The sequence below is a fragment of the Danio aesculapii genome, chromosome 18 (assembly GCF_903798145.1).
Source record: "Danio aesculapii chromosome 18, fDanAes4.1, whole genome shotgun sequence".
In the NCBI taxonomy this organism is placed as follows: Eukaryota; Metazoa; Chordata; class Actinopteri; order Cypriniformes; family Danionidae; genus Danio; species Danio aesculapii.
This window is the reverse complement of record NC_079452.1, coordinates 30,301,760-30,326,475: the sequence shown is the minus strand read 5'-3', so window position 1 is coordinate 30,326,475 and position 24,716 is coordinate 30,301,760. Positions and strand designations below refer to the sequence as shown.

The following is a 24,716-nucleotide window of genomic DNA, read 5'->3' as shown; positions in this document are numbered from 1 at the left end:
GCTAGTTCTCCCCACCCACTGTTCCCACGTGCCTCAATCTCCAGCTGCGTCACATAGCCGTTACAAAGTTCACACACAGATACACACACACAGCGCTCGTGTTTATCTTTGCCCTGTTTTTGCACGGCAAATGTGACAGGATACAGGTTAATATCCACTACTGTATGGATATCTGTTATGTAAATGTACAAGGTAAAACCAATTTAACGTCCACAAACTGGAATTGAAGCGCCTTATTTTATAACTGTACTGACACCCGGCTGTGGTGATGAAGTAAACAAGGTACAATCACTGTAATTCATAGCAAGCAGGCACTGTTTTAAAAAGGGTTTAAACTTGTAAAGCTCATTCTTGATCACATTTGATGATGACTGATGATCACAGCGTGCTGAACAGATCTTTTAATCCCAGTTGCTTTACACACGTCCAGTCTTGTGGATATGCTTATACACGCGTATACTATGGAGACATGTTAATATGAGGCTGTAAATCACTAACTCTAAACTCCTATGTTGCTGTGGGCCTCAAGATGGGAGGGATTTGGATTCTGTTTTAACGTTAGGAAATTAAAAAGAAGAGACTTATTGTCTTTATATCACTCCAATTTGACTGTGGATGCACTATACCTACAGACCGTTCTGTCCAAAGAGCTTACAAAAGATGATTTTGATCATAGATGAACTTTAAAATCTAATTCCTAATAACTAATTTCTTTTGTATTTGTCCTAAAGACAGTACATAATATTGTACTAGATATCATGCAAGATAGTATTCAGCCTAAAGAGTATAGTATTTACTGTTATAGTTATTCATTCTCAGAATATATTTGAGGACAAATGTTTAAAGATAATTGTATTATTTATGTTTTCAAATGATTTTATATTCATTAATTCAATAACTTATCCAGCATGTGTTTTACACAGCGGATGCCCTTCCAGCTGCAACCCATCTCTGGGAAACATCCATACACAATCATTTACACTCATATACTATGAACAATTTAGCCTATACCCAATTCACCTGTACCCATGTCTTTGGACTGTGGGGGAAACCGGAGCACCCGGAGGAAACCCACGCCAACACATGCAAACTCCACACAGAAGCGCCAACTGACTCAGCCGAGGCTCGAACCAGCGACCTTCTTGCTGTGAGGCAACAGCGCTACCCACTGTGCCACTGAGTTGCCATGATTTTTATATTCAGCAACATAAATACTCAGTTACATCACTATTTCAGTCAATATTTGGATTATTTCAATAATTAATCCACGTCTGATCCAGCTGCAAACAGCTCAAACTGGAACAACAGCACATTTCCTGCATTATGCATGACGACACCGAGGGAATAAATACTTGCGCCAGAACTACATTTGCATGATCCAAAAGCGTACAGCTGTGTCCCGCTGAATCCAGACGTAACCGTACACTGCGCATCTGTGTGTGTGTGTGTGTGAATGTTAATCATCTGCCAGACACAGTGTGTGTGTTTGCCCTGTCTCTGGCCTGTACACTGGTCTAGCGCTCACGAATGCGTGTGTTAAGAGCTGTGAGTAAGTGTTAATGTGCTCGCCCAGATAAAGGTGAACCGTATCTGATAATTATTTCTGGAGTAGAACACGTTCACAGGTCTGACGGCTAAAGCACGCATGCTAACACTGAAACTTGAACTAAACACTTTCTGCAATGAGAACTCCTCGTGGATTCTGTGTGCGCTAAAAACAGTGGAAACACTTTACTTGAAGGGGTGCTCATAAGACTGTCATTAAACCTTTATAATCATGTCATGAATATGAATGAGATGTTATGCATGCTTATAACAAGTATCATTCACTCAGATGACATTTTAAATGCAAAGATGACATTGTTTGGTATAACACCTGGACATAAACAAATACATCATGACCTGGTGTATTTGTCTTTGTCATGACAACTTGACAACAGCAGTTTGTCATAAATCTGTCATAAACATGATCGTCATGAAGCTATTATAAGTGTATCATGAACTTTATAACAGCGTCATTAATATTTTTTTTGACCTCAACTACAGTGGAACAAGGCTATTATAGTTGTAAATGTATTTAATACTCACTGTAAGCCTTTAGAAGTAAATCTATTTACTTTGCGCTGCCAGATGTTTGACCTGTACAGCACCTCAGACCCCATTAGCCAGATCAAGCTGGTTCTCATCCAGTCAGTTCTCGCTGTTGCTCTCGCAACAAAAACAACAGCTGGACATGACAGCAGCACAGTGACAGCATTAAATACAACCCAAGCAGAGACTTAAAAGTATTAACTGAACACATTTGTGCCCAATATTGAGTTTTATTTCTATATTACTGATCGCAATCATAAATGAATCATTCTGGATCTTCTAAGTGAACCGATTAAACTAATTCACCAAATCAAACTGAATCATTTAAAATGATTCGTGTCTCCAGTAACATTACGCTCTTATTCACAAACAACTTATTTTTTACATGCCTGAAACCCTCCTCTAACTCGAAATAAGACAATATATACAGTACAGAGTATTCGGTTATTAGAACAGTACACTGATATCAGATTTGAGAAACTATGACTGAACTAAACGAACAACTGCAGCACGGGTAAACCGAGGGCTTAAATGAGAGGATCTGGTGAAACGAAAGTTTATATCATAACAGAAAGTCATTTAAATAAGTTAATCCTGCTTCATTGGGGTTGCAAAACTTAACTGTAAGATTTTTTTCAGATCACGGTGATGTTTTAACTGACTGAAATTATGATTGCTGAATACATATTTTTGGTATGTTGAGTCCAAACTATGAAAGATTGTGGCAAAAGATTCGGTTCACGTTAAAGATCTGAACTTCCCATCACTACTGTGCATCTAACCTCAGCAGCAGCCTTGCACACATATTTTACTTAAGGCTGCTATATTGTGGGCTGTTGTATTTTAATTTGAGGACGGGTAGATGGTAGTGTTCATGTGTCAAAAACAAATGTAGCCCATCTTTGGGTGAGTTTTTATTATACAATATTCTGATGATTTTGAATCTTGCACCTACAAATATTAAAATGTACAAAAATAAAAATAATAATGCTGAAACTAATAAAAACTTAACTAAGGGTGCTTTCACATGTGTAGTTCGCTTCATTTGGTCCTGACCAAGGGCAATACATGATACATTGTAGCATTTTCTGCCGTCTTTGGGTGGTTTTCACACCACACTGATTGCTTTGGTCCAAACCAGTTGAAATGCAGTCATCTGACAAAATCCACATCACTCATTGGCCAGAAGTTGTTGAACATATTACCTAAACTGCTTTTTGATTGGTCAGAATTCCCGTGCGATAAAATGCCAATGGAACTTTGTAAACAAACCAGCAGACACAGAATGTTGCTTTTGACTATGGAGGGACGACTGCACTGACTAATTGTATCTGCTCATAGTATACTATATAGTTTGTATACATCACTTTAGACAAACTATACATTTCGAGAATGAAGCGTGGCTGAAAAACAATGTTTTAATGCAGCGAAGGTGCATCACACGTCACTTCAGGAGGAGGCATGAATTAATTTTGCTAAACTGTGACACGGTCATCTTCCGTAAATATTATCAACAATCCATCAGGTAATGTTTTCCCCTGTTCAAGGAGGTCTCGGTACGCTTTTTTGGTCCGCTTTTGGTGCGCACTCGAGTGTGATTGCTTCATTCACATCTGCCCAAACGAACCTCACCAAGAGGGAAAATGAACTCCAGTGCGATTCAACCAAACTAAACAAGGCAGGTGTGAAAACACCCTAAAACTGAGCAATTTCAAAATATAAAAACGAATAAAAACTAGTAAATCTCCCTCTATAAACTAATTAAAACTGAATTTAAAAACAAAAAGTCAGAATGAAATAAAACCTAAAATGAATGAAAAATCCAAAACTATTATAACCTTGTAGTGGAACAAGCTGAATTTGTCATTAAAATGTCGTTAAAAAATAATGACAATCTTAAAAACGATTCGTCAGAGTAATGACACCTTGAAAATATGATCAGAAACAAATTTACGACACAATTATAATGCCTCATGACAATCATGTTTATGACAGATTTATGACAACTTATGTTGTCTTGGTAACGTCAAGTTGTCATGAGAAAGATGAAGAGTATGTGATGTATTTGCTTATGTCAAGTTGTAAAAACAAACAATGTCATCTTTGCATTTACAATGTTATAACTGAGCGAATGACACTTAATGACAGTTGTCATAAGCATGCATAAAATCTCATTCACATTCATGAAGCTTAATACCTCATTCCCACAAGCAGCGACTATGTAGCTACCCGAAAAAATAAATATGCAGAAAACACTAAATATGAACAGTATCAGTACAAGAGTCAAGAAAAAAGTCTGTTCTCTGTCATTGTGGTTATTTATCTGCTGCATACGCAGGTCTGTGTAGGCCTACAGCACGGAGAATACAACAGGCCTCTGCAGGAGCTGAGAGAGAATCACGTGAGCTCTGCTGGTGCTCCTATTGGCTGTTGCTCAAGAAAGTCGATCTTTATTTGCATAAAGTTGAAGGATTCTCAACTTTGCGGCATCGTCGCTCGACTTGTCCACCTTGTTGATCACCCGTTTTGAATATTATCACTCGATTGAATGGGTGTTTATCAGTGGTTATCAGTTGACAGATATGGGCCAGTAGGGGCCTTCTGCACCTACTGGTAAGCTCAGAATGCTGTTATCATCCATCCACATGGATAATCAGCTGTACTAATTGACAAGACTCGTTAATAAAATATAATTAATAGGAAATTCAATAAATAATATAAATAATTATCATGGTTAATCAGCTATGCTAATAGAGGAGACTCTAGATCTGTTTTTACATTACTGTGACGGTTGGGTTAAGGGTGGGGTTAGATGTTAATAAAATACATTCATTCATTAATTTTTTATTCGGCTTAAGCCTCCTTTTGACTGCACATGACAAACGACAGTGACAGACCAGAAGTCATTCATTTCCAATGGAGAATAGTCCGGGAGCTGCGTGGAGTTCCGATCATCTCCGTATGCGGAAAATTGGGATCCGAATTGAGCTGCGGATACGTTGAAATATTTGAACTCCTGCGACTAAACCATATGCGACCGGCCGACCAGATGTGATGTATTCCAGTGTTGTCTAAGCAGGTCCGTGTGCGCGAGATGAGAAATAGTAGTTTCCGTTATTTTTTGAATCAGAAAAAAGTCTATATTAAAAAAAACATTTCTATTCATAAATGAGTAATAAAAATATATTTTTTTATGCTGTCTCCACATTCCCTCCAGAATTTTTAGCGATTTGAGTTTCTAGTGTTTATACATTCATTAAACCATGGTGAACTCACAGAGAATTAAGGCTCGACAAAACTGAAAATTCTGTGCGACTGCCACAAGGGGGCGTAATCCGACAGTCTTATCCAAATGTTGTGCAGTGGAATGGCGGCTTCAGTCCCTTTATTAATCAGGGGTCGCCACAGCGGAATGAACCACCAACTTATCCAGCATATGTTTTACGCAGCGAATGTCCTTCCAGCCGCAACCCTTCACACCCATACACCACAGCTGTTTGTGATCTATAGCTGATTAACCATGTGGATGTATGATAACAGCCTTCTGAGCCTACAATTAGGTGCATAAGTCCTCTACTGGCCTATATTTATCAGCTGATAACCACTGATAATGGCCATTCAATCGAGTGATAACATTCAAATCGGCTGAGTCAATAACGGTTGCTATTGCTCGCGCAGCTGGAGGAGGCTAGAAGTTGCCCGCTCTCTGTTGAAATGAGCGGTCACTGGTCGCTTTGCTGCTGTGAGTTGCTTGTAGTGTGAAAGCAGCTTAACGGTTTCATGACAGTCCTATGAACCCCCTTCAAATAAAGCGTTACCAAAACTGCTTCTGGAAATGGCCTTAAAATGAGATGCATTTACCTGATAAGCAAAAGTGCGAAAGGTAATAAGGCTTGATTTCAGACAATGTATGTTGGATATGAGTGTATTTTCCTGTCTTATGAAGACTGATTAGTTTTCCACCTGCTTGTGTTTAAAAGAAATATGGAAGTGCCTCAAGACAAAATACTCTTATATTAAAGATAAATTCTGAGAAAATGAGCCATAATATCGTATGCAGGTTTTCTTCTTAGGGATATTTATCTTGCTTAAAGGATATTTAAATGAGTTTAAAAGTGGGTTTAGAACAACACAGAGATGCTTCTGTTTTTAAGAAAGGAAAAATGATGTAGGTAAAAAGGCCATGAATAAGTGCTTTTCAAGGTTTAATATAAAAACTAAATAAATAAATACATTTCAGACCTTAAAAAATGCAGATTCGTGTTATTAAACTAAAAACAAACAAAAAAACCATATCAAAATATATAAACTTAACTACAAAACTATTATTATTATTATTATTATTATTAATAATAATAATAATAATAATAATAATAATAATAATAATAATAATAATAATAATAATAATAAATAAGGGTGACGCAGTGGCGCAGTAGGTAGTGCTGTCGCCTCACAGCAAGACGGTCACTGGTTCGAGCCTCGGCTGGGTCAGTTGGCGTTTCTGTGTGGAGTTTGCATGTTCTCCCTGCGTTCACGTGGGTTTCCTCCGGGTGCTCCGGTTTCCCCCAGAGTCCAAAGACATGTGAAACAAGATGAATTGAGAAGGCTAAATTGTCCATAGTGTATGAGTGTGAATGAGTGTGTATGGATATTTCCCAGAGATGGGTTGCAGCTGGAAGGGCATTCGCTGCGTAAAACATGTGCTGGATAAGTTGGCGGATCATTCCGCTGTGGCGACCCCGGATTAATTAAGGGACTAAGCCGAAAAGAAAATGAATGAATAATAATACAAATGCACAGGCCCTGCTGTGAGGTGACAGTGCTAACCACTGAGCCACCGTGCCGCCTGAATTCTGAGTTTAAATATCACAGTTCAGACTTTTTTTTTCAGAATTATGAGTTCATATCTACATTTTGCAATTGAAGTTCTGACTTTAACCTCTAATTTAAAACTGCAACTGTCACGATCTCATGCCATCTCCCAGTTCGGACTTTGCTTTGAAATTATCTCGCAGAGTTTACATTTCACAGCTTTTTTTTCATGATAGTTTTAAGTTAACAAAATGCTGTTTTGACTTTTCTCCCTCAACATTTGCAATTCTGACGTTTTTCTTCCAAATGGGTTGTTTATATCTTGCCATTCAGAGTTTTTATTTTTCCTATGAATTCTTAAGTAACATTTATTCATTCATTCATTCATTTTCTTTTCGGCTTAGTTCCTTTATTAATCCGGGGTCGCCACAGCGGAATGAACCGTCAACTTATCCAGCACATTTTTTACGCAGCGGATGTCCTTCCAGCTGCAACCCATCTCTGGGAAACATCCATACACACTCACTCACACACATACACTACGGACAATTTAGTCTTCCTAATTCACCTATACCACATGTCTATGGACTGTTGGGGAAACCGGAGCACCCGGAGGAAACCCACGCGAAGGCTGGGAGAACATGCAAACTCCACACAGAAATGCCAACTGACGCAGCCGAGGCTGGAACCAGCAACCTTCTTGCTGTGATGCGACAGCACTACCTACTGCGCCACTGCGTCGCCAAGTAACATTTATTCTTATCTAAATTCTTACACATCTCTTCCAAATCTCTCAGTTTATTTTTGATGTTATTTTTCACTATCATCTCTTTGAAATAACTCAAATCGGCGTAGTGACACGGAACTATAATGGTCTCAAAACCCACCTGGAACTACTTTCTTTATGTTTATATAGTAAATAACGACACACCTTACAATCCTTATCAGCCAATCGGAATCAAGCATTTAACAGCTGCATTCTATAACTCAATTTATTCAATGTATACCATTTAAAACAACCCACCACAGACATTAAAATCCACAACCCCCCCCTTTTTTTGATATTATTAACTGCACTATTAAAAAAAATGCTCTGTTTTCCATACAATCGATTTGTGTTGGGACAACATGAAGAAACCATGTTAACTTAATATTGTTTCTACAAATTTAAGTAGAATGAACATAAAACTATTAAGTTTGTGGTGATTCAGCTTATTTTTAAGTGGTAGTTTGAATAAACAGCGAACGTCATTTTTCATCTCTCTGTCAATTATTGAATATCTGACATCTTTCTCTCCATAACTTTGTAATTCAGGCCACCTTGACGTCCTCCATCCTTTGCCGTTTGTTTCTGAATGACCTTCCATTTGCCTGCGTAGCAACATTAAAGCTAATGACATCTTGGAGGGGTAATTACAGCACCGGGGGGACATGCAGGGATAAACAGGGCCGGATGCAGGGGTAGAGGCGATCCGAGGACAGTCTCTTATTGAAGCTGTCATTGAGACGCACAGAGGGCACACGCACACCACTGTAAGTTAATGACTCGGCAGAAAAAAGGCCAAAAATTCTGGCTTGTAAGCACCGCCATGCACTTTTGTTTTAATAAAGCTCTCTATATTCCCTGGTCGCTGTCAGTCCGTGTCTAACACCGGAATTAATACATATCATGCCGTTTTAAAAGGCTTTTTGTTTGCATTTTGATTTCCTGAGAGTATCCCAAAGGAATTTGCACGTATTATACTGCTTAACTATTTTTTTCTTACGCCTTTTCAACATTTTAATTCACATAGACAGCAGATTATCAAGAGCAAACAGCAAATGTCATATACAGGTGAAGTCAGAAGTATTAGCCCCCCTAAATTATTAGCCCCTTGTTTATTTTTTCCCCAATTTCTGTTTAACAGAGAAAAAATCTTTAAACACATTTCTAAACATGATAGTTTTATTATTAACTCATATTAACTCAGTTAACTCATCTCTAATAACTGATTTATTTTATCTTTGCCATGATGACAGTAAATAATATTTGACTAGATATTTTTCAAGACACTTCTATACAGCTTAAAGTGACATTTAAAGGCTTAACTAGGTTAATTAGCTTAACTAGGCAGGTTAGGGTAATTAGGCAATTTATTGTATAATGATGGTTTGTTCTGTAGGCTATCGAAAAAAATGGGGCTATATATAGCTATATAGCTTAAAGGGACTAATAATTTTAACCTTAAAATGGTGTTTAAAAATTGTAAAACTGCTTTTATTCTAGCCGAAATAAAACAAATACAACTTACTCCAGAAAAAAATATTATCAGACATACTGTGAAAACTTCCTTGCTCTGTTAAACATTATTTGGAAAATATTTAAAAAAGAAAAAAAAAAAATAGCAGAATTTAAAGATTATAATAGGAATATAAATATTTATAAGAAATTTATAGTCATCAAGAAAGATCCTTTTTGATTTTTAGTTCCTGAAATTTCCATATAGATTTCAGTTAGTCGTTCAGTACGACATAATAATAAAATAAATAAAAAATAATAAAACAAAATGAAATTTTAATTGAATATAGTTTTCATTAATCAAATAGCAAATAGCAGGATTTTAAGACTACAAAAGGAATAGAAACTAAGATTTACTAGAAATGTATTTTTATCTAGACATTTTTTTGTCTCATTAAGATTCACTTTACAATTGTATAGACTTCTAGATTTGCCTAATTATTCAAAACAAAAACAAAAACCTGTTATTCTGATGATTTAAAGTTTGAAAAGGAATTGCAAAACGTGCCTTAGATCTAGATTATAAAAAAATATGATGATGCCTTGATTTTTATGTACTTAATTAGGACAGTAAGGTAGACTTTGTTTAGACAAAAGTCTTGTTGCTGAACAGAAATAATATATAATTCTTTGGATTCATCGTCAATGCCTCCTACTTCATTTTAGCATAGACATGCTCAATAATGTTCATGTCTGGTGACTGGGCTGGAAAATCCTGGAGCACCTTGACCTTTTTTGCTTTCAGGAACTTTGATGTGGAGGCTGAAGTATGAGAAGGAGCGCTATCCTGCTGAAGAATCTCCCCTCTCCTGTGGTTTGTAATGTAATGGGCAGCACAAATGTCTTGATACCTCAGGCTGTTGATGTTGTCACTCTCTCGCATGCCCCAATACTAGATGTAACCCCAAACCATGACTTTCCTTCACCAAACTTGACTGATTTCTGTGAGAATCTTGGGTCCATGCGGGTTCCAATAGGTCTTCTACAGTATTTGTGATGATTGGGATGCAGTTCAACAGATGATTGATCAGAAAAATCTACCTTCTGATACTTTTCCAAATGATCAACTAGAAGTCAAGTTATTATTTGTTGCTTTTACAAATGGGATTAATGACAAGACTTTTGTCAAGTAGTGAATATACTAGTATAGTAATAGTTGTACTAATTAAAAATGTAATGTGATTCAATTATTAGTTTTCTTTGATGCACAAGTGTACATAATTAATATATATTTTATTTAATCTGAATATATATATATATATATATATATATATATATATATATATATATATATATATATATATATATATATATATATATATATATTACTTTATCTTCTTATTTAGTAATACTATTAATTACTAAATAATTACTATTTACTAATAAAATAAATACAATATTCATTACAAGTATATGTAAATAAATAAACAGGTTAAACTGTACAAATGCACTAGAATAGTAAATAAAAAACAGGATCCACATGTAACTTCCATTTATCCAGAATAATCTGATTTGATTCCCATTAACATTACTTTTACATTTATTTGTTTTGACAGACTATTTGTGCCTAATGCTCTTCCACCTGAGCTACATCATCCTTTAGGACGTTTTGTGCAACATTGCTTTAGGATTTTTATCCTCCCACTCCAAATTCTATTTCTGCTTGTCTGTCCTGTGTTTAATCAGCCATTAGCAAGGCCATTTTAAACGATTGAAGCCCCGAAGGTTTCTGTATAACTTTGAGGATTTAATTACACCCCCAAATGTCTTAGTTAGCAACAAAAGCCACTGCAGAATTCCATGCAAAATAAAATAAAATAAAAATATAAATAAATAAATAAATAAATAAAAAGTAAAATAAAAAGTAAATAAATTATCAAATAAAATAATTTTAAATAAAATAAAAGTAAATTAAATTAAATTAAAATTAAATTAAATATAAAATAAAAAGATTATAATAATAAATAAATAAAATAAAATAAGAATATAAAAAAATAAATATAAAATAAAATTATATGAAATAAAATATCAAATAAAAAAATTAATTAAATTAAATATAAAATAAAAATAATAATATTAAATAAACAAACAAACAAACAAAGAAACAAAGAAACAAACAAATAAATAAATAAATAAATAAATAAAATAAAATAAAATGTGAAGTATAAAATAAAATAAATGTGGATATTTTTGAACTATTTAGGGTAACTAACGTGATTTCAGGTGAAAACATTTCATATTTTTGTGATGTGATTTCAAATAGTCCTTTGTATTACCATTGTTTTTGTTGTACTATTGTTGAACTACTCTGCTGAATGAATCTCCACTGTGTGTTTTTGGGGCATCATGCTGAACTACTGTCTGATTTAGAGACTCGCTGATCGTTTTCAGACTCTCTCTGGGTGTCATAGAGACTGGTGTTGATGAAGTAAGTTGTCATGGCTGTCTGTACTGTTACATTATCTGGTTTCATTTTTGATGTCTGTCAGTCACTGTCAGTGATTATCAGACTTTAACGGCATGTAAGACTCAATTGAGGGGTCGTTTCAGACGGGCTGCTGAACAGTGGCTTTGTGTGTCTGCTGTCATGTTCATAAGTTTTTTGGCAGAATATATTTCTAGGTGTGCACGATTCATTAAAATGTTCATGAAATTATGATGTTGTTATGATTTCAAGTTTGAAAATCTTTGTTAGTAGAAAGTAGAAATAATAATAATAATTTTGATCATATCATTTTTTTTGATAATATAATAATGCATTTTAAAACATGACAATTTTACAATATTTACAATTACCATAAATTAAAGTTTACAATGAAATATCACAATACATATTTCATATTTTTGTTATGTCATATTCCATATATTTCATTGATGTACTATTATTTATTAACAATTATTACTACTACTGCTACTCTTAAATAATAGTTATTTTTACACAGTGTAATATTACAATATTTTATAATTGTAATATTTCACTTTTTTATCTTATTTTATTATTATTATTATTATTATTATTATTATTATTATTATTATTATTATTATTATTATTATCTCAATAGTTTTATTAAACAGTGAAATATTATGATATAATTTATAACCTAAACATTTTACTAGTTTTATAACTATTAAACAGTTATTGAGACATTGACCAAATATAATAAAATATGACTATTTATTATTATTATTTTTTTTTATTATTATTTATCTCACTTGTTTTATTATACTGAACTTTTACAATATAATTTATAACATATCTATATTTTACTTAGAGATATAGATCAATAAAATCAAATATTATTATATAATATAACTGTTTTATTAAACAGGTAAATATTACAAGATAATGTATAACTACAATATTTTAGTTAGAGACATATATCAAACATTTTACAAGATGATTGTTATTTACAAGATGGTTGTTATTATTTTTATTATTATTATCATCATCATTATCATTATTATTATATTCATTTTTATTATTATCATTATTATTATTATGTCTATTATTGTAGACGTAATATACTACAGTAGATATAACAACAACAACAACAACAACAACAACAATAACAACAACAACAACAATAATATTAATAATAATAATAATAATAATAATAATTATTATTATTATTATTATTATTATTATTATTATTATCTCAATAGTTTTATTAAACAGTGAAATATTACAATATAATTTATAACCTAAAAATTTTACTAGTTTTATAACTATTAAACAGTTATTGAGACATTGACCAAATATAATAAAATATGACTATTTATTATTATTATTTTACTTATTTATTTTTTTTATTATTTATCTCACTTGTTTTATTATGCTGAACTTTTACAATATAATTTATAACATATCTATATTTTACTTAGAAATATAGATCAATAAAATCAAATATTATTATATAATATAACTGTTTTATTAAACAGGTAAATATTACAAGATAATGTATAACTACAATATTTTAGTTAGAGACATATATCAAACATTTTACAAAATGATTGTTATTTACAAGATGGTTGTTATTATTTTTATTATTATTATCATCATTATCATTATTATTGTGTAGACGTAATATACTACAGTAGATTTAACAACAACAACAACAACAACAACAACAACAACAACAACTATAATAAAAATGATTATTATTAAAATAATAATAATAATAATAATAATAATAATAATAATAATAATAATAATTATTATTATTATTATTATTATTATTATTATCTGTAATCACTGTTTACAATAATAATTCTTATTTATATTCCATTTATTTGTTTTTGAATAAACATGTTATTCAATGTTATTACATGTTATTTATTATAAAAAAAAACTTTTTTGGCCTTTTTGCATTTATTATGATAGGACAGTAGGTAGACTGGTGGTTCATTCTGCTGTGGCGACCCCTGATAAATAAGGGACTATGCTGAATGAATATGAATGAATGAGTCTATAGACTAGATGCGTGAAGTTGGTGGAACAGCAGTGTACTTGTTAAGCCCAAAGTTAAACAGCACAATTTGTTGTCACGATATTATCAGTGGCTACAAATGTTATTGGTATTATTATCCTTATTATATTGTTATCATATGTTATTATTCAACACATACCAACCTAGGATTAGACTAAGATATTCAACTTGAGGTGAATTAATAATAAAATCTACATGGGCTACCTTAATTACTTGTTAGTTCATGTTTGTTGTTAATAAAGACACTAGTTTAAGCTAAATGTAACCCGCTTTATGAATATTCAATAAAGATGCAACTTGACCAACATGAACTCATGAGTTGTTCTTTATGTATCTTTAGGTTATGACTTTACTTGAAGGAGTACCTTATTATCAACTCATTCTTAATTACTTATGAACTCCTGTATTTAAATATGCATGTAAATAAGCATCGTTTACATTAAAAAACAATAGAAAAGAGTGTTCTGTCTACATCATAACAGTTTTAACACAGGAGTTCATCAGTAGTTATGAATGAGCTAATAATAATTATAATGTGCCCCTCTAAGTAAAGTCATGACATAATGATACATTATCATGTGTGTGTTCTTACTGGCATGTTTATGGTGTTGTGGTTTCTGGAGAATGGGTAGAAAGCTCCGAGCTGCATCCAGCGCAGGCACATCTCCTTTTGGGCAGGGTTAAAGAAGCCACAGATATCAGCACCGGTCTGCAAGAGAAACACAGATGTAGATCTCCGTAAACACAAAGCCATAAAAAAGATGAATAAATAAACTCTAGAGTCTGTGTAATGGCTGCATGCTAGTGTAATGCTGCCAATTGAACTGAAAACACTGTGTGATAGGAAATAAAGCGCAAATGAAAAATCAATAGTGAGTGCTGTGGTGGATGAGAGAGGCACTTACGTAAGAGACGCCGAATATGCTGAACTCCATCATGCCTGAAAGACACGATGAAAAAAGGAGGTTTCAGTTTAGACACTGTACTGTACTGTACTGTATACAGTAGATGTTGTTCAGCGCTTTTGCATAAGCATAAAAAAATATGTACTGTATTCTGAAGAAATTACGAGTGCTGTTTGTTCATGTTCTGGCCTTTTTCTAGGCAGTCACTAGGGTGTTTTATTACTGGCTGAGCCTCTGAGACCAGATGCATGAAGTATACTTAAATATTTTTTCCAAATGTTTTAACATACGCAGTGGAAAAGTTCATTATTAGCCCTCTTGTGATTTTTTTTTATATTTATTTCTCAAGGAAAAGTATTTTCTATTATATTTTTTCTCTAAATAAAGCTTTCTTTTTTTTTGTTTGGCTGGAAAAAAATAAATTAAATTAAACTTAATTTAACTCATATTTTTTTATAATTATAATTTATAATATATAATATATATTATAATACAATATTTAATAATTTATATTTAATAAGTAATTATTATTCTCTCTCTGTTAGACATCACTTGGGAAACATTTGAAAAAGAACAAACATTTCACAGGAGGGCTAATCATTGTAAATACTTTATATTTTATTGTTGTTTTCTATTGGTTTCTATTGAACTCTCTGTTCACCTTGGATGTCTTTCTCTAGTATTTCTTATCATTTTGCTTATTTATTATGTTTCTAAAACATCTCGGATGGTTCAGATGATTGAATCTTTTTCTATGCATATATGTGCATTTATATAATAAATATAATAGAATATACATACATATATATATATATATATATATATACATATATATATATATATATATATATACATATATATATATATATACATATATATATATATATATATATATACATATATATATATATATATATATATATATATATATATATATACATATATATATATATATATATATACATATATATATATATATATATATATACATATATATATATACATATATATATATATATATATATATATATATATATATATATATATATATAGAGAGAGAGAGAGAGAGAGAGAGAGAGAGAGAGCGAGAGAGAGAGAGAGAGAGAGAGAGAGAGAGAGAGAGAGAGAGAGAGAGAGAGAGAGGGTTGGGGCGCTTTTAGAGACAGACCATTTAGATACAGGTGATTAAAAACAGGTCCCCCTCACTTTTAAAATGTCCGCTACTCCCCTGTGTGTGTATATGTATATATATATATATATATATATATATATATATATATATATATATATATATATATATATATATATATATATATATATATATATATATATATATATATATATATATATATATATATATATATATATATATATATATATATATATATATATATATATATATATATATATATATATATAGGGGGTTGGGGCGCTTTTAGAGACAGACCATTTAGATACAGGTGATTAAAAACAGGTCCCCCTCACTTTTAAAATGTCCGCTACTCCCCTGTGTGTGTGTGTATATATATATATATATATATATATATATATATATATATATATATATATATATATATATATATATATATATATATATATATATATATATATATATATATGTATGTATATTCTATTATATTTATTATATAAATGCACATATATGCATAGAAAAAGATTCAATCATCCCAGTCAATCTAAACACATGAACTATAGCTATTCAAATCATCTGCTAAAACTACATCCATATCGCAATATACATCACAGTAAATATTGCATTGTCAGTTTTTCCAACATCGTGCACACCTATTTGGGATTAATTTAACTTAATACAGCTTTGATCTCTAGTATTGAAACTTTGGTTCATTTTATTGTCAATTTTGACCTTAAAATCTGAGCCCTTGTGACACTTATCTTTCCATATAATAAATAAACACACACCTATGATGGACTTGAGGAGCTGGTCCCAGGCTGAGTAATTGTCTCCCAGCCAGTGTCCAGCCCAGCGTCCACTTGTTGGATATGTTGAGCGGGTAATTATGACTCCTCTCTTTCCGGTGGTACTATGCAAAGCACTGTGACGAACACATAAACAAACACAGCAATTACAACCCATTCCAGAACAATCAATATGAATGCATAGTGAATGTGGAGGAACTGAAAACTTACTCGTAGGTGGGTTTGGTGTGAGACAAGCCGTACAAGTTGTGAACATCATAATGTCTAACACGCGTGCCATCAGCAAGGATCTGCTCGCTGTTCATGCATAAAGTCTTATGGTTCAGACCTTTGTCCATGGACTCCAGTGCTGAAAATGACAATATATTCAATATTATTACATGGCTGTTTGGAATACTCGATTCTGATTGGTCAGTTGTGACATTCCAAGATATGTTATTCTGAGATAACAACCACTAAATAACACTGAAGTTCATCCAGGAACTTCAAATCACCTTGACTTTTTAACAGTTTTTGACTGAATAATACGCAGGTAAACTCCATCAGCTGTTTTTGTGTCTGTCAGTTTTGTGTTTTTAACTGTTTGGTGCCATCTTGTGACTGAATAATGTGCAGGTTAGTGTATACTCCATCAGCTGTTTACAATTCTGTCAGATTTACTTTTTGACTGTTTGGCGCCATCATGTGACTGAATAATGCACAGGTTAGTGTATACTCTATCAGCAGTTTTCGCTTCTGTCAGATTTACGTTTTGGCTGTTTGGCGCCATCTTGTGTCTGAATAATGCACAGGTTAGTGTATACTCTATCAGCAGTTTTCGCTTCTGTCAGATTTACGTTTTGGCTGTTTGGCGCCATCTTGTGTCTGAATAATGCACAGGTTAGTGTGTACTCCATCAGCTGTTTTCTTGTCTGTCAGATTTACGTTTTGGCTGTTTGGCGCCATCTTGTGACTGAATAATGCACAGGTTAGTGTATACTCTATCAGCAGTTTTCGCTTCTGTCAGATTTACGTTTTGGCTGTTTGGCGCCATCTTGTGTCTGAATAATGCACAGGTTAGTGTAAACTCCATCAGCTGTTTTTGTTTCTGTCAGCATTACATTTAATTAAAGAATGAATAAACTATTACAGCTCAGAACAATGTTTTTTGTGGCAAGCAGCCCTGTAATAAGCGGTATAAAGTACATTCAGGATGATTGTTTTCAATGTATTTTTGAAATAATACAATTTTAAACATTGTTTTTTGTTGGTTTCTATTTAACTTTTGGTTGACCTTGGATGCCTTTTTCAGGCATATCTTATCCTAGCTTATTTATAATGTTTCAAAAACTTCTTGTATGGTTAAAAACTATTCAATTATGAAAATTTAAATTTGAATCATTGAAGAATATTTATTATCCACTACCATTTTAGCACGTAGTAAAATATATATACAGTTAAGAAGAAATACTGGAAAATCCTATTACAATTTACCAATTTAAAACAACACTTTCCTCAATGAATATATTTTAAAATGTTATATTTCTGTGATGGAAACCTGAATTTTCAGCGTCCTTCAGAAATCCCATTGCATTATTATGCTCACAAATGACGTTTTACTAGATATGAATGTTGATTAATACAGTTTACTGTGAAAATGGTATGGATAACGAACATGCTAATGATACAGTATATGTTTTCGTGGTAATGAGCATTCACAATATTGATATTGTGGGCACTTTAAAATACTGTGAATAATTATTTACTATTAAATTTTGCCTCGTTTTTCTGTCTTGTTTCCAGTCTAAACATCTAAAAACTCTTAAATCAAGAAGCATTTTCCAGACAATAACAAATAATGTCTTGTTTTCAGAAATAATACGTGAAAATTCAGTAAGTTTTTCCTTTAAACAAGCCAAATAATCTGCCAATGGGGCAAGCAAAATACTCTTGCTTTCTCCTTAAAAAAGATTCCTTTGCTTACCTTGTTGGCAAATTAATTTGCTTGTTTAAGGCAAAACTCACTTAATTATGACTTATTATTTCAGAAAATAAATTTTTATGTTTAACTTATGTAGAAAATGCTTCTTGGTTTAAGAATTTTGGGATATTTGGACAAGAAACAAGACAAAAAACATTTATGCAGTGTTAATAATTCATAGTGTGATCAGAGGTGAGATAATAACTAACACAATTATGTTTGTATAATATTTGATACTGGCAGAAGCCTAGATGGGAATAGATTGAAAATTTAGATGGAAAGTGCTGGATACATGTGTGAACGCAGACCATCTGTTTTTGTCAATTCTCTGTAGCCACATACAGTATACACATCATGACACAGCAACTGAAACTCACGAGGCATGTATGGAGGATTTTCCAGTTTGGGGTCCCCTAGACACTTTCCTCCAACGGTGCCGTGCACGAAACTGGCCGGCTCATTCATGTCCTGCAGAAAGCAGATCACAATGAGCTGAGCATCCAGTCAATGTAAGGGATAGAGAAATTTGATGCATACATGTGCAGACAGGGGCTGGGGTAATGAGTTTAATGGGTTAGTTTGTTAGAATTTCAATAACATTTTATTTATATATCATTTCACATTTATTATTATTATTTATAGAGGAAGTGAATAGATATGATGAGAGACTAAAACTTTTTAATAGCAAAGTTTGTGCATTTATTTCATTATGCAGGCACAATGAATGTTGGAAATAGATTGAACTGCTATTTAATTTGCTAATTAATTTGCTAATTAATTTGATCATTATTATTACTGATATTAATATTATTATTTTAATCAAATTATAAAAAATATTACCAAGAGAATCTTAACCATAACACTATCATACTGTGAAGTATTTAATAAATACAAATTGTAATAATAATAATAGCAATAATAATCATAAGAAAAATAAGAATAAGAATAAGAATAACCATTATAATAGTTAGTATTATTATTACTACTATTATTAATAATACTATTAATATTATTATCATTAGGATTATTTTTATTAATAATTATTCAAAATCAAATTATTAAAAAATAGCAAGTAAATATTAACCATAATACTACTGTGAAGTATTTAATAAATACAAACTGTAATAATAATAATAATAATAATAATAATAATAATAATAATAATAATAATATTAATAATAATAATAATGAAAATAAGAATAAGAATAAGAATAAGAAAAAGAATAAGAATAACCATTATAATAGTTATTATTATTTTAATACTATTATTAATAATACTATTAATATTATTATTAGGATTATTGCTATTAATATAAATATTTTAAATCAAATTATCAAAAAATAGCAATTAAATATTAACCATAATACTATTGTGAAGTAGTTAATAAATACAAACTGTAATAATAATAATAATAATAATAATAATAATAATAATAATAATAATAATAATAATAATAACCATTATAATGGTTATTATTATTATTATTATTATTATTATTATTATTATTATTATTATTATTATTATTATTTTAAATAAATTTTTTTTTAAATAGCACGTAAATATTAACCATAATACTATTGTAAAGTTTTTAATAAATTAAAAGACTTATAATAATAATAATAATAATAATAATAATAATAATAATAATAATAATAATAATAATAATAATAATAATAATAATAATCATCATCATCTTCATCATTATGGTTCTTATTATTTTTATAATTATTATTATTATTATTAATAATAATAATAATAATATTAATAATTTATTATTATTATTATTATTATTATTATTATTATTATTATTATTATTATTAAATAATTACAAGATATTATTATTATAAATTATAAATATTTAAATTATTAACATGATTATTATTAGCATTATTTTGACATACGACAACACTAAAATAACAAAACATCTTACACAATATGTTACAATAAATGACTAAATATCTTACACAATTTGAATACTTAGAAATGTTTCACTTTTCACTCCTCATATAAGATTTAGTACTTACAATCCAAAGCCCGTCGAACTTCATGACGTTGTCGTAATAGTCTTTAATCTGTTCCCCCCACCACTCCGCTGTACCGTTCTTGAAGAAATCTGGGAATGCCGCGAAAGACCTAAAGAGCTGCAAAGTTTACATGTACTATGAATACAGCTCTGCTTTAACATCCTGTACTAATTCAGTATGTGCTGATTAGATACAACAATAGTTTAACTACACTGTGTTAATACTGCAATCTAAACTAACTTAGCAATGTTTGGCTATGTTTTCTTAATACTTTCTGATTTGCTAATAGTGGGTGATACAGAACAGTACTACTTAATGCTGATAGTGTGTCTTCTTCATTGTGATTGGCTGGTAATCTCTATGATGACACACTCATCACTCTTGATGAATTGAATATGCAACAACAACACTGCAAAAAAATGTTTCTTGTCTTGTTTCTAGTCCAAATATCTAAAAATTCTGTTTCTTGTCTTGTTTCTAGTCCAAATATCTAAAAATTCTTAAACCAAGAAGCATTTTCTAATATCACCAGACTCCTTTAATATATCTTTTTGGGGTGGACTCGAATGAGGTATTAGTAGGCCCACACGGAATCTGCGCTCGCAAAATTCCGCAGATTTCCACAGAATTCCGCAGATTTTTAGCCCATCATTAATTCTGTTTACTTTTTACTATTTAATTGAGTAAATGTGTGTAAATCTATATTTATTCATGACTTTGTATATTTATACAAATTCATATAATTTTCAGTAATATTATCTGATTTATGTACAATCCAGTTTGTACAGTAATATTTTCTGTCTTTCTGACTTGCTTTGTTTACCAAATAAAGTGGATCTAATTGAATTAACATTTTAAAATTAAATAAAAGTTTAAAACATTTTTTATTTCACATATTAAGGTTTTAGTTATGATACTCCCAAAATAATTGCAGAAATCCGCAGATATTTACCAAAATTCTCCACGGAAATAGCAAAAAACGTCTGCAGATTCCGTCTGGCCCTTGGTATCAGACCCTTTTTTACCAAAAAGATAGGTCTAATTTCTTATGCATCTAGGAAATGTATTCTGTTAAACTGGAAACAGGAACTCCCTCCAACATTTGAATTATTTAAAAATATCATAAATGACACGCTGCATTTGGAATATTAACATATAGCTTAAAAAACAAAACACATATTTTTAAAAACCTGGAATATTTTATGGACCCTTTGTGAACTCTTTGACCTGTGCCTACATAATACCCATTGTTATCACAATAACCATTCACAAGCTGTTATCTGACTCCTGTTTTAATCTAGTAACATAAACTGGATTTGTTGATGTATATGTTTTTATATTTGTATACTCTGATGCTACTTAATGCTGAATATTCTTTTTATCAATTGGGCTGTTTGTTATATTGTAAAATTATAAATAAATAATAATTAAAAAAAGAAGCATTTTCTAGGCAAGCAACGAATATTGTCTTGTTTTAAGAAATATTATGCCAAAATTAAGTGAGTTTTTTTAAACAATCAAAAAAAAAATCGGTAACACTTTATAATAACTACACACTATAAATCCTTTATTAAGCATTAGCAAATAGTGAATTCATTATCTGTTAAGCATTAACTCTACATTAATAGACGTTAGTAAGCGGTTTATAAATGCAGATACAAATGCTCTATTATTGACTTATAACCACATTTATAGTGTGAATTGTAAATACTAAATTGAGTATTGCATTATTTACAAATTAGTTATTTAAGCATAGTTGGTTGTTTTTTGGGATCATTTAGAATGAGGTAATAAATGATTAATAAACTATTCAAATTAACATATATATATATATATATATCTTATTATTCAAACAAATACTAACAGTTAATTTAGTATGTTAATAAACGCTTTAATAACTCAACTTTATGCAGTTTTGTGACCTAATCTAAAGTGAGGACTATTTATGCTTTATAAATTCCCTATAAATGACAATATAGGCTCAGTTATATTCTAAACAGGAAAAAACTAAATAAACTACTTTATTAATTTCTATTCATTTGAAGAAACACAATTAAAACTGCATCAAATAAAAAATACATCTCTGCAACCTTATCTAAAATAAAATTACTGTACAGATTTTAATATTGTATCGTATTATATTGCTAAATTATTATATTGTTGTTGTTTTATCCAATTTTATGTCATATTTTGACACTCTTGTTATTCAGCAATGTTTAAACTTTTCAACTTTACAGTAATTTTACTTTTTAGATAAGATTAAAAATATGTATTGTTCATTTGATACTGGGCCTTTAATTGTCATTTATAGGGGATTTATCAAGCATAAATAGACCACACTTTAAATTAGGTCACAAAACAGTATGAAGTTGAGATAGTAAAACATTTATTAACATACATACTGTAGTAACCATTACTATTGCCTGAATAATAAGATATATAAACATTAATTTCAATAGTTTATTAATCATTTACTAACTCATTCTGAATGATATTAAAAACCACCAACTACTCTTAAATACAAATGGTTTGTAAATAATGCAAAACTTAATTTAGTAATGAAAAATCAACCAGTTACAAAGTATGAAAGTACAATTATTAAGCACATTATAAATGTGGTAATAAGTCAAGAATAGAGCGTTTGTAACTGCAATTATAAACTGCTTACAAACATCTATTGATGTAGAGTTAATGCTTAACAAATAATGAATTCACTAGATGCTAATGCTTAATAAATGATTTATAGTGTGTAGTTATTATAAAGTTACCAAACAATCTTGTTTTTTCGTTTAGATCATTTTGCTTACCCCATTAGCAGATTATTTTGCTTGTCAAGAAAATGCTTCTTGATTTATGATTGCTTTGATATTTGGACAAGAAACAAGACCTTTTCTTTTTGCAGTGAAGAGAAAAGATATCTTGTTCTCTTGCTATGAGAGGTAGAAATAAATACAGATAAAAGACGAGAGACAGATACCTCTACTTGAGTATCCCAGTCCAAAGAATTGTCCACAGTGATATTGGGATAGTCAGGCCAAACCTACAACACACAGAAACAACAGATCAAATCTGGCTATAATGAAATCATTCTTACTTTGATCTTTGTCATTCTGTATGTGTTAAAACACTAGAAAACAGTTTTAGGAATGCTTTCTGTTTTACTCACCAGCCTATTATTAAGATACTGCGTTGTTTATTAGTATTTATATAATGTTATCTTAGGGCGTGCTCACACATTTTTTATCTTGAACCGTGCGGAAGCGCGCTTGTCCCCCCTCCTCTCTCCCCCAATGGCCTGCACTCACACTGCTTTTACATTTAAATCCTGAGCATGCTGACATTATCGATGATGCGACTGTTCCGTTTAATGTTTTATTATTGTATTATTTTTACTTATGTGATGAAGTGACATGCAGTTAAATATTTTTCTGAGCAGATCCACCACTTTTGACGCTCATAAATGATCACAAAAGTCATCGTGCTGCAGGTATGAGGAGGTTCGCTGAAGGTGCAGCGGGGGTGGGGGTGGGGGGTTGCATCTTTAATAAACTATGACAGTTTGCGCTCATTGAAAAGTAAGAATGAAAAATAAATCCATATGAAACAGTCCCTTAAAAGTGACAATGCATCTTCAGTCTCTGGCTCAGACGCTTTTTGCACTCACACTACAAGCCTACCACGCCAAAGCCCAACTGAACTGCACTCTGGCACACCTCTTCCAACTGGGTCAGGGCGGGTCAAATGAACCGTGCCTAGGCCGGATTCGGAGCACTTACATTTGTCAAACGAACTAGGAAACTCACCCGGGCATGGTTCGGAGAGCCTAGTGAGTGCACCATTAGTCTACATCCCTAATCTTAACCAATAACTAAATCCAACAACTTAACAATAACTAAATCCAACTACTACATCACTAACTATTAATAAGCTGTTAGTTAGCTGCTAATTAGTAATTAGGAGCAGGGCTTAAAAACAAAAAAAAAAAAAATCCAATTGGTTCACTCAGAGCAGAATTGATATTTTTTCGGTTCTGTCATTGCGTTCCTTATTAAACAAAACATTCCGAAAACGGTTTTCTAGACAAAAAAAAAAAAACGGTTAAGAAAGTTATTTTATTACAAAGAATTGCAGGGCTCTAGTGCTCTGATTTCTTAATGGTGCAACTAAAAATTCAGTTCGAGCGGTAAAATAAAATGAATTTT

General features: G+C 31.3%; 1 protein-coding gene across 1 annotated transcript in view; it reads right to left on the bottom strand.

The window, feature by feature from the left end:
* The window catches only part of si (sucrase-isomaltase (alpha-glucosidase)), a 178,207-nt gene that overhangs the window by 23,357 nt on the left and 130,134 nt on the right, over window positions 1-24,716 (bottom strand). Inside the window, exons 36-42 of the mRNA XM_056478595.1 lie at window positions 23,492-23,554; window positions 20,515-20,631; window positions 18,867-18,957; window positions 16,740-16,878; window positions 16,512-16,645; window positions 14,574-14,608; window positions 14,261-14,377 (exon numbers count right to left, since the gene is read on the bottom strand). Coding sequence (XP_056334570.1) covers window positions 14,261-14,377; window positions 14,574-14,608; window positions 16,512-16,645; window positions 16,740-16,878; window positions 18,867-18,957; window positions 20,515-20,631; window positions 23,492-23,554 — 696 coding nt within the window. The remainder of the gene's footprint in view (window positions 1-14,260; window positions 14,378-14,573; window positions 14,609-16,511; window positions 16,646-16,739; window positions 16,879-18,866; window positions 18,958-20,514; window positions 20,632-23,491; window positions 23,555-24,716) is intronic.